The 12,841-nt window shown below is 32.2% G+C and overlaps 1 protein-coding gene across 5 annotated transcripts in view; it reads right to left on the reverse strand.

The window, feature by feature from the left end:
- The window catches only part of LOC111420510 (nervous wreck), a 29,455-nt gene extending 17,993 nt beyond the window's left edge, over positions 1-11,462 (reverse strand). For 3 of the 5 annotated variants that reach the window (XM_023053516.2, XM_023053515.2, XM_023053518.2), the window contains exons 1-6: positions 11,254-11,462; positions 10,563-10,706; positions 10,419-10,504; positions 4,925-5,069; positions 4,713-4,849; positions 3,654-4,455 (exon numbers count right to left, since the gene is read on the reverse strand). In XM_023053516.2, the coding sequence (XP_022909284.1) occupies positions 3,654-4,455; positions 4,713-4,849; positions 4,925-5,069; positions 10,419-10,504; positions 10,563-10,706; positions 11,254-11,295 (1,356 nt within the window). In that variant the 5' untranslated portion in view covers positions 11,296-11,462. Of the gene's footprint in view, positions 1-3,653; positions 4,456-4,712; positions 4,850-4,924; positions 5,070-10,418; positions 10,505-10,562; positions 10,707-10,846; positions 11,201-11,253 lie in introns of those variants that run through there. The other 2 variants (XM_071196718.1, XM_023053517.2) reach the window with 1 other exon arrangement.
- Positions 11,463-12,841: the final 1,379 nt, after the last annotated feature.

Raw genomic sequence — 12,841 nt, forward strand, 5'->3', positions numbered from 1 at the left:
AAACGTTTTTATCGCGGATTTGTTATGCAGTTTTATTTATATACAAACCGTCATTTCACATGCGATATTCCCGGAAATAATACTTGAAATGAATAAACCGCACAATGAGAAAGTATTGTCTTTCTCATTGTGCGGTTTTAAGTAACTTTCACAAACAAAATTAAAGTTAAGTTTCAAATTTTACAAACATTATAAGAGAAGGAATGCTTGAATAAATAAGTGCAGGTATAGAGAGGGTGAAACGATGGCAAATGTTAGCATTATGACCGACAGAGCGCAAACAAATTTTATTCCACAGATAGCGAGAGGAGTTATTTAAAATGAACCGGTGCAAGGAACACGTAGCATGCGAATTTCTCCGACATGTCATATTAAACTATGTAAGCCAACTGCGAGTATGCGAGTGTTTCTTCTCTTTATTGCGAATATAAAACGGAGACAAGTATTTTAAACGCATTGAATACGTTTAAAAATAAATCCTTTACAAGAATTATGCAAAACTTTACCAAAATTTATTAGCGACATTAAATATTTTTTTATAATAAAGGCATCTAAGTATTGAGTAACCACAATGATAAAATGTGGACATAAACCTAAAAAAAACAATAATTGGAGATGGAGTTTAACGCTACCAACCAAGAACCAGAGTAAGGTCATAAATAAGCTATTTTGCCTCCTAATCAGTAAATGTACTGTATCTGTAATGATTTTTTGCTATAATCGTATAAGTAATATGATATTGATAGATAAATATCACCATAACCAGCGCAATAATCACCATTATCTTGCAGGCAAAGGAAAACACATCACTCCAATTGTCAAAAACAAACATAATGGAATGATTAAAATGAAACAATGACTCTAATCGATACACGATGTAGTAATTGTCACTTGAAAGAAGATAAAAATAATTACCAGGATCGTACCAGATTGACGAAATACCAGATGTATTAAAAGCGTCATTAACAATATGATATCTCACAGCTACAAAGTGAGCAAACAACGTAATCTAAACACAGAATGGCTAATTTCATTAAATGTATAAAGTAAAAAAGAGATACAACAAGAACCAAGTCGAGGCGGAAAAAAGAATACGATCAATTATTTACCAAGTCATTAATCAATAATATACCATTAATCTTCTTCTCATTTATCATCCGAACTCCATATATGTCTTGAAGCACTAAATGAAAATGTAAGAAAAAATATAGCTATTCCTCCGTGTAATTCCATTCCAATCATCATTAGATTATTAGACCATTTAGTAACAAGAAATATATATGTCTTAAAGAACTTATTTTGTAGCCAGGACATATGATGGTCCCATATCAAACGAATTTGCCAATTAGAAAATAAACTTATTGGTTAGTCGACAAATGGAAATTACCAATTCGATTTTACACAGACCAAACTTGAAGGTTGTCAGTTTGAGATGATTCTTGAAGAGTTGAGTTATTGAATTGAGTTAAAACATTGCCAGCTTCCTCATTTTCTGGAATCTTGTGAATGCTATTCCCTCTAAAATATTGTTTAAGCTTTATAAATTAAATACACAACATGTGACTTAGGTTCGGACAAAACACCTTCAATATTAACAATACCAAGTTGCGTTTCAAAGATACCCATTTTATTTATTCCAATTTTCCTAGAAAGCGAGAATTTATGTAGATGATATTCAATTCATGTTGAAAAACAGAGTTCAAAGACGCAAACAAGTTGAGCATTGATTTACAAAAGAAAAAGTGAAATTAACCCCATTGAGTAAAGACGAACCACAATCGGTCAAGTTTTTATCAAAATATAAATGAGAAAATTACGAAACAATGAAAATGTATTATGAAACTGCATAATTTAGCTGCATGTACTCTGCAAAGTGTTAAAACTAAAATACAACTAAAACTACATGGATATGAACAATGAGTATAGATTGAAAATACTTTCGATAATATTTTGGCAGCATTTGAAGTAGATTGATTTATATCGATATGTCAAATATAATATATATATCGATTTTACATAAAATAGGTACTGTACACAATCTTGTACACAGGTGTTCTACAGTAAGCACCAATAGCATTGGCAATATCCACAAAACAAACGTCCTGCACTCAACTTTTATAGTAGTTTAGATATATTTGTTGATAATAATAAAATACCGTTTATCTTTCCAGTACACGGCCAACAGAAACGAATTTTATTATTTACTTTTTTGTACTAACTCCATATAATTTAACTCATTTGCAACATAAGCTCAGAAATTTACTGATCAACTAGAACTAACACTAGAACTAGAAACATTCGGGTTTAGACAACTTCTCTTAAGTCAGCTAAACCTGAATGCTTCTAGTTCTAGGTTTAGTGTTAGCTCCACATCCAGTTCAATAAAAATATACAACAATTTAACGCTGAATAACAATTAAAATTAGAACCTATACTAGACCTCGAACTAACAGTAAACCTAGTACTAGAAACATTCGGGTTTAGCCGTGCATCTCTTTAGAAGACTAAACCCGAATGTTTTTAGTTCTAGGTCTAGTAGTTCCAGTTTTAGTTGTTATACAGCGTTCAATTATTGTATATTTTTATTGAACTAACACTAGAACTAGAAACTTTTGGGTTTAGCCGTTCGTCTGAGGACGCAAACAAACAGGTACGTGATTGTTTGAATCTCCTAGCAACTGCACGTTGTCCAAACTCAAGATCGATTGAATTATATTGTGAATATAATAAACTCTGTATCCAGAAGATATTTTAATCAAAAATTTGCTTCACTGGCAGACTTTCTATAATTTAAGATTTTAGCAGCGAAATAATTAGGAATATTATAAACAGCAACAAACCGTCAATAAAAATTAACAAGCAAAGCTGAGTTTAAACCGAACGAAATTTCCGAACGAGTTCTTTACCAAACAATATATCTGACAATAATACTATCTGTAATTTACTTGACAAGATTAACATCCAAGCCTCTAAGTTTGCATTCCAGGAAGTCAACTTTATTCCGGAACATTTTAAATGGTTTCAAAAGGAAGAATAGCAAAAACAAGTATCTTAAATAATTATTTCAAAACCCCCATTTAATATGCTAAAGGCTAGATTATTGAATTGCAATGTCGTTGGTCCGCATTATCTACCTGCCCGACTTAAAGAAACGTACGGCTTTATCACCTTGAACCCATAAATAAATATTTAATATGGATAATGCAGCATATTACATTTACTGTTTTCATATTTTGTGAAATTTGCTAAGAATATACATCAAAACTGGTTTAATGTTGTTTACCAGCAAATATTATAAAACTAAATAATTTTCAAACCCAAATATGTAAGATATCAGATAATATTATTTATTTACAAAGTTTAAGAGATATTGAATTTTTATAGTGTATAGTAAACACTTGTATATACAACAAGATAACTTTTATTTTAAGCTGGACGTAGATCGAGCGATTTTAAAATTGAAGTTAAAATTGAACCTTCACAAACATGCAATATGCCATTACCCTGAAACGTCTAAGTAATGCGTAAATATTACACAAAAATGTGATATCAAGAAGTTTTAACACAATTTTCTCCTCCAAAAGTAAAAAAAATCTCAACAGATTTATAGCTTGTATGTAATTAATGTCATTAAAGTGTATAAAAAAACTTACCGCAGCACCTGACGCATCCGTCCTCATCGACAATGAACTCGTTGACCTTTGAATATCTTGAACCGTCAACGTTTCAGCTTCCTGTAACCACTCATCAACATTAACACCACCTTTCCTAAGAGCTTCAATACGCGCATCCGCTTTCGTTTTGGCCGTTTCACTTCTCCTAATATTCTGCTTCATTTCTTCAATTTTTGTTTCCAAATCGGGTCCGTTGGGATCATTCGGATCCGTCTTTTGACCAGATTCCCTTAGCGCAGTATAAATCTGTAATTTCCTCACCGACTCTTTAATATTATTATTTTCTCTGGCTATTTTCGTAGCCCATCTTCTCGCTTCTTTACTTAACGTAGCCGCAGCAGAATCGTGATCAGCCGTTATCGTATGCACAGCATCGTTATCGCACGGTTCGTAATCGTATTGAATGTGTTGTTTTAATACGGGATAATAGAGGTAACAACATTGGAGGTTGTATTCTCTGGTTAGTTGCTTCGCTTGATCGCGGATTGTGCTAAAGGAGTTTTGCATAGCTGAACACGTTAAAAGTTCCGTGCGACCCATCAAGGTTAAATATTCTGCTACTTTGTCGTATACGTTACTCTCCATCGTCGTCATGGCTAGTTGAAGATCTACTACGAAATATCTGGTTTGGTGGGCGTTCGCGGCTGCTAAACAGAGAATGTAATCGTTTCTTGCTCCCGTTGATTTCTCTTCTAATTGGTCGCGTTTTGATGATACTTTAGCACTATTTTTTTGTAACGATGTGATTGATTGGAAGAATGACCCTTTTTTCTTTTTTAATCTAAAAGTTTTTTATTAAAGAAAAAATACGTTATCTATTTCTTAAATGCATCCCTAGAGTACAATTAATTCTTTTATACTTAATAAAAAAGTTTTAAGTCCCTCTGCAATTAATTTAAACCAACCAAAGTTACTTGTAAGTACATTTTATCACAAATCAAATACATTATATGACCCAATAAAGATAACATTTTATTAACCAAAATCAAAAACATGTAATTTAATTGAAAAATAATTAATATTAGATATGAAACTTACTTTTCTTCGATGTCTCTGGCTTTATCTCTAACATCGTGGGCGCTATGCTCTTCATCAAAGTATAATTTCTTCGTTTTATCAACGTCGATCACACAAGTTTGGAGTTCTTTCTGTACGATGGCTAACTGGTCTACACACTGTGTTTGAGGAAAATCGAAAAGTTCGCAAAAAAAATAAAGTTGCAAAGAAAATTGTAAAATTTTCTAACTAACCTTCCTGGCTGCGGCCAACTTGTGAGCCCTCAACACTTTTGCGTCATCTGCAATTTGCTGTTGAAAAACTTCCACTGCAGCCAATCTAGCTCGAGCTAACTTTTCGTTTTCTTCTAAAACTGTACGCCAAACGTTCCACATATTCCTAAACAAAAATTTTGTTTATTAAGTTATAACAATACATTAATATTACTTAATAAGTAAGAAATTTTTTATAATTTAATATCAACATTAAAAATTATTCAAGAATAAACAAAAACTTAAACTGCCATACAACTTTTGATTTTTCTAATATTGAAATCTAAAAAGCATTCAGATTATAATAGATCTATCAGAACTCATTGATAGAGAAGAAGCGATTTGATAAACTAATCTCCTATCAAAGAGAGTTATAATATAAGTAACAATATCATGAAAGAATAGATTCGGCTAGTTGAGAAGTCCTCTAGAAGTGATTCTTGCTAGAGGATGTCCACAGGGCACAGATGTGTACCAAATTTAATCAACGTAATTATGTAGAACATGATTGGACGGTGGAACAAATACTCTTTATTAAGTGAACATGAATTATGTGCTTCTTGGCTGTGCAAGGTTGCTCACAAAGCACTGGTCAGAGGAATACCTGAAGGAAGCAAACTCATAAAACAAGGAAGCAAATAAACCAAACGCTTTATTTCCCAAAATATCCTTATGATATCTCAGGTTCACATTGCTGTAATAAAAAATGCTATGGAAATAATAGAAGGCTCAATGAATAAAAATGACAAATATCCTTTGGAATGAGAAAGAAGAATAGGGCGACAATCTTAGTCGTTTCCTTTTCATTAAATACATTACCAGCATTATCAAAAAATCAAAAAGGAAACTTGAAGAACAAGTCTAGAACATATGTTGATGACATACTACAATATTGATAAAAGTAAAACAATGTCTATCACGAGGGAGGAACAAATAGAACCCACATTCAAATAGAAAACAAAAAGATGCAGTGTACTAATCAAATTGAATACTTTGGAGCGAAAATCAACAAAGACAAAAATGTAAATTTTTTATTTATCAAACAATATGTTACCGTATAGATCAGCATCATGGCAATTAATTAGTTAATAAAGTTAAATAAAAAAAGTTGGCAAAATTGTAGTATCTCTGAATAGTGGTGTGCAGAATCAGAAATAGAAGTAGTATAAGGGAAGAGTAGTTCAGAAAACAATAGTTGAACTTAAAAACAAGCAACTCAAACGATGCGGATACCTTGTAGTGTGAGCACACCTACTCACGAAATAACTTGATGGGATAAGGTTATGGAGCAGGCAAGAAAATGATAGAAAACCATCCAGGAATTAACACGGTGAAGCAATAACAACCAAAAATGGATCCAGGATCCAACACCACAACGCGTTAATGGGATGTATTTAAGTACTGCGGAATACGTATATTATATGCGGCGCACAAAGGGCCATTTTGCATACTCCAACTATTTAATATGTTATACTAGAAACCTCATTAGTGTTGTGTGTCATTTTGTTGCTTAAAGCGGGGTGTTGCCCTAATCCCATGATCCCTTGGCATGTACTCGCGCAATGAGTTGTAGTATTGCAAAATAATACTGCAAAATGTCCTATGTTAATAAAGCTTAAGTCTACAAGTTGAAGAGTCTTGCTTTAGAATGATGCATTAGTAAACAGCTTTCCTTGAAGAACCGGGTAAATGATCCGTGACTCCGAGATCCCGATTATTGTAAGCCTCTATAAAATTCAGATAATAGAAACAGATATATCTAAAACATCACTCCTCCATCTCTGGGTGAAAAGATCTAGAAAAGAATATATTATATTACAATTGTCGGTTTTGAACCATGAACCTAAAATAGCAATTTAAAAATTATTGGAAAGATATGCCTCCTTGTTTTAAGCAGAAATGATTTACCATTATATTTCCCTATTACTGTAATCTGTAAATGCAATATATGTATAACTAGAACTTGCAACTTTTGTCAATTTAAACACAATAGAATGAACTTGAACACCGGCGTTGATAACAAACAAAAAATTAATTCAATGCTGGGTCGGCATTAAAGGAGCAGTCCACCAAACAAGCTGAATAGTATGTTCAGTACACTGGAATATTGTATATTTACAATTTTAGCTTAGGCTAAGATGATGAATATTTCTGCTATGTTAACAAATTTGAGTTCAGAATTAAATTCTAACATTTCCAAAATATTACATTACACTATACTAATGAAACAAACAGCAGAAACAAGTGTTGTGAGGGAAGGATTTCATTTTGACTGATTATGGTGTAATCTTTCTGCTACTTTACCTCCGAAACCAGGAAGTTCTATTACTGTTTTATCATAAATTATACAGTGCAAAGATATGCATTTATTACTACCATGTAGAGAATGTGGTAAAATAATCGAACACGAGCATACTTCATTTTGAGTTTGATATAAAATCTGCCAAGCAAAGCACCTAACTTCTAAGAGTTCGCAAGAGTAAATAAATGTTACGTAACTCGGGCGTAATTGATTTAGTACATCTCGATCCATTTCGATGATTCTTTAGAAAAATAATATCACCAATTTTACAACGAATTTGTGTATTGAAGGAGATATTTACATGTATGTGACAATGAAAAAGATTGGCTCACCTGTATGACATAGGAAAAGCAACCATAAGATGTTTTCAGGATTAAATGATGTGAGTAGTTAAATAATGCAACGTCATTCACATGTAGTTGATGTTACTAAACATTTTTTGAGATAATCAACATAACTTTACGACAATGGACCATTATTATATGCTAATTGAATTGCATGCTCAGTTAAATTAACTTGATAGTAATAATACCAACCTAAAGATTTAAAACCTTAAGTTAACTAAGTTAACAAAGCATATGTTAGTGCTTGATTAAGTTAATGCGACGGAAATGGAGCTTTATAAAACCTCTATTTAGATACTTTTCTATGATCCGGTATTATAAACAGTTATCAAATTAACGCTATTGGAAGAATTTTTATTTTAAAAACGATGAACGACATGCTCATCAAGCTTCATATTTTAGGAACGTTTATCATATCGATAAAGGTTTCAACAAAACGTTCACTCAGCAACAAAGAAAACTATCGGAAGTTAATTCAGGCTCTATTTCAAACTACTTCTTGGGTAAAATTTACTCTCGGTTTTAATTTTTTTACTTTATGGTAAGTCTGTAGTAATGGTGATAAAATGTATCCCCAATGTCCCTGAAATGTATGTTAGTACCTCAATTTGAAAAACTAGTAAAAGCAATGGAAAGATTTTGGAAGGTGAAGTAATTGGAAAAAAATCAAAAAGAATTCAGTCTCATGTCTTTTATCACAGTTTTTATTGATATAATTATAAAGCACCTTTTCAGTAATTTGAAAAGATTAAAATCTTTTAAAAAAGATTAAAAACAGAATCTATATAGCTTGTATATTGACCAGATTCGCCCTCTTCAACGACTTTCTATGTATGTTATAACTTATTTTATCATATTTGATTATATCTAATAATTAGGTACACATGAAATTGCTTTTATTCATCATGAACCCCTTTGATATTCAAGCAGTTTTGAGGCCAATTTGAGGTGCAGTAACTTGCAATTCGAATAGATTGACTTGTGATTCGCTCGATTCCTCCACGGCTATTTCATGATCTGAGTTGAACCCACTATGACAGAACTTGAGAAAGTCGTTTGGAGTTCCAAATAGCATTTAAGTTTGTGTTAGCTGACTTCGTTTGGGAAAGCTTTCCGTTTGAAGTTCTTTCTAGAGTAAGCACCGCCTGCAGTTGAGACCATCTGCGGGGTGATTTTCATTAAAATTGGCACACCTGACTTTTCACTTTGTATTTTACGAGTACAATTGAATGTCGAGTGCATTGAAGAGCACTTTACGATCTTGGAACCCTATTACAATATGCCTTCTTATAACTAATTGTGTTTGTTTACACTGTAGTAACTTCATTTTGAAGGTATTCAATAGTAAGCACCAATAAAATAAAATTCTTTGTGTTTTCTCTACAACTAGAAACAAAAAAATTTGTTATAACTAATTAAATCGCTGCCTTGAAAGAATCGTATTTCAACCTTGTTGCTAATTGCCTGTCTTAACACATTATGTGAAGCAACAAAGATTTCAGATTTTCTTAAGTTAGTACATAAAAGGTCAGCAACTAAGGTAATAATGGATAAATTGGCTAAAAATTTTGAATTTCGTAAATTAATTTATTATAGGCTGCTGACAAGCGAAAGAATAACCAGGAAAATTCTAAATTAAAAAAAAAACATTCATTTCTCATACATATAACTGATCATATCTATTGCAGATATGGTAGATACGGTAGATAGATACGGCATGGAGTAGTAACCTTCGAAATACATCGTATATAACTACGAAACCGTTTAGAATAGTAGGAACTTCATATTTGCAGCTACTAAAACTTGTATAACAGGAATCAGGGCAGCATGGTTGGGCCCAAGAATTTAAAATATTAGTCCTTGCGCAACGAGAGAAATGGGTGAAGGACAGAAATGTTAACCGCACAGATCGTAATAATATTGTAGTGCTCTTAGTAGTTGGGAAAACTTTTTATTCTACTCAACTTTGCCATCTTATTATGTTGATAATTGTTTTGAGAAAGAACAACTTTGAACTTACCATCGACCTCCTATTCCTCATAACTATCTAAAACACTGTAGAAAATAAACTATGTTAACAGCAAACCGAAAGATCCCCTTCTTGGGTTCTAATCAGGTTAAACGTAATTACTGAGTATGTCATCTCCAATTAAACATTTTAATACTAATTTATATGAGAATTGGGAAAAGCTAATGGTTTATCGTAGGAGGTTTCAAAGCAAGATCATAAAAGAAAGATTGTTTTCTGTTTGTCGTCTGCTTTTTCAAGTGTTAATTTATTTGTTAATTGCAATATAAATAAACTAATAGCTTAAATTAAGTTTCCTTGATTTGATCGGGAAAGTAGACAGGTTGAACTATTCTCTTTCAAAAGTGATAGGAGCTGTTAATAGAATAGACACAAGATTAACTCTGGAATCGATCTTGTTCCTCACTGTAAAGTTTCTGACGTAATCGCAACTTGATAAGGTTTCATTAACTAGCGAGCAATCATCGTTTGAAGTGCTTAGTTTGAGTTATTTAGTTTCCATTATCGTCACTGAACTAATCATTTAACTTTAAAACTAACAAAAGAGATACTTTGATATTCTTACTTAAAAAATCAATTTGATTTTAAATTCCAACTTAAAATTCCTTTGTAATTTAAAATTTGAAACTTAACCTTTAACAAAAAGAAAATAAAAGGGAACATAAAATTTTAAATTAACTTAAAGAAAAAATCTTGGTGTTTGTAAACCCACAAAAAAGTTGTGATGTATTTAATTTAATTCGGAGCAGATGTTGCAAAAATTTTATGATCTCCTCCGTCGGAAAAAGTAATTGGACTTACCATTTTTCCTCTCCACCGTCCAATTTAATATCAGGAATGTTAGGTATTTTCTTATTCAAATACGCCGAGGAGATCTTCAACAGGGCCTAAGGAAAATTTGAAATCGATAACAATTTGGAACGCACAACACACACAAGCACATACTTCCGAGTAGGATTTTTCGATCGCGGATCGTTTAATAGTGAAGCTCCTAATATCCTCGAGTAAATCGCATTCATGTTGATTCTTAAGTGCCAATTTTGCCAATTGTTCTGAGTGAAGATTTTTCAAAAACTTGACGTAGTTTCCCTACAAGAGAGAAACGAACGTAGTAAAAACAACTCGGAATCCAAAACGTACATTTTATCCGATATTTTTGAAATTTTTAAGGACTTTGGATTGAAGGCTAATTGAAATTTGGCGTAAATGTAAATGTGTTTGATGATAACCTTTCTGGGTGGTGGTTGCATGATGATATTGTTGGTAAATAACGAACTGTTTCATTCACATTAAGCACACCGAACTCTGCTCTTCGCAGGACTCTCGCTCCACTAAAACGTATAATATTGATTACACCACCCACTGAAAGCAGCGACGGCGTACAGGGAACGAACGGCACAGTGGCTGCCACCACGATGAAAACCAAGTATTGATATTCGAAATGATCACAATTTTTAACAAATCTCGTTATTTTAATCGCGAACGAATTGCTACTGAGCACAAAAATCTTCAATGTAATTACAACGATACCTAAGATAAACCAATTCATTATCTCATCCACTCCTGATAACCGACATCTAAACGTCATAAATTTCACAGCGAAATTCCCTTCGCTAATATACAATACGTCACTCACTTTTTGACACACATCGAATTTTCGGCTTTTCAAACGTCCCATATTTTCTGTTTCATGTAAAAATTTCTCGTTCGTATATTTGCATAATTTTAAACGCGATGCAATAAATTCTGTACCGTTTAATGACTTGAATACTTTACAATTTTGAGGAATCACATAGTTTTAATGTTAAACCTGACATTTGATATTTAAATTTTCATTTATGATTCGATACAAATGAAAACAATACAATCACAATATTTTAACGTAGTGTTTATTACACACATCTGGAAAATTTTTGTTATCAAATTAATATGCCATTAAATAACAAATTGATGTTGTTAATCAATAATCTCATTTATTGTGTAAATCGAATCCCATTACCAATGAATGATAAAAATAAAAAAATTATTTAATTCGATATAGGATGTTTATTAGTAGATATAATAAAAAAATGATTATAAAAGTTTTTAGCCAAATTTTATAGTGTCTTAGTACTGTATAAGTATTTTACTTGACTTTTTAGAGTAGATTTTGATAAAGTGAGTTAACTCTGGGTTAACTTTCCCTTTAATACTCAGTGGGTGGACTGAGTTGCTCATTGTGTATCACTGCCAGTCCCAAACCTATAATTACCTAGACCGATTACAAATATGACAAAAGTTGTTATTATTATTATTATTATTATTATAACGTCTTGGAACTGATAGACTTCTGCTCCAGAAACTAACACTCACATCCGCCAACATAGGGCAAGGTCTTAGAGCGACCTCTTAGCTGAATACACTCGTGTAAGAAACGAAGTAACCTTTAGAATGAAAGCCATAAAGACATTGGAGTAAATTCACCAGCGATATGGACTATGACCTGTATGGATCTCAAAGAAAAGTTTGAAAAATACTCCTGATGTAGGAGGAAGTTAAAGAAAAAGTTGTAAAACTAAAAAACAGGAAATTTCTCGGAATCGACAACATATCTAATGAATTACTCAAATATGGATAAACAGAACTAACAGAAAAGCTGACTTACCTATTTAACAGAGCGCATAGTTAAAAATACCAATGGAATGACATAACAGTATAACAGTATCCAAAAATGGCAAAAAAATTGCCATGAAATTGCAGAGTAATAACTCTTCCAAGCACATCCTCGCAAACATACCAATGATGTTTACAAAAGAAATAGAAAATAAGCTGGAAAATCGTTTTACAAATGAACAACAACAAGGTTTTAGAAAAGGTCGCTTAAGAACGGACGCTGCATCCATCACGTCTATATCAGCCAGTTATGTACTATTAATTTTTAAGCCCAAGTATTTATTATAATTTTCTAACACCGCAACGTTTCAAATTAGAATGATTCAAATATTCTTAAATCTTTTGTTGCTGCTTCTTTTAACAGTTAATTTACCTTAAGGGGGTCATTCCGTATCACTGGGTCTAAAAAAAATTGTTTTTCTTATATAAATTGCATCCAAATAAAGTGTAGAATATGTGGATGAATAGATTTTCCATTATATCCATCGAACGAATTTGCTTTCAAATTTGAACATTTATTCAGTACTCATGTAAGCACTTGACAAACTAGAATAATTCTAATTCGTCAAGCC

The sequence above is a fragment of the Onthophagus taurus genome, chromosome 1 (genome assembly GCF_036711975.1).
Source record: "Onthophagus taurus isolate NC chromosome 1, IU_Otau_3.0, whole genome shotgun sequence".
NCBI classification, from domain to species: domain Eukaryota; kingdom Metazoa; phylum Arthropoda; class Insecta; order Coleoptera; family Scarabaeidae; genus Onthophagus; species Onthophagus taurus.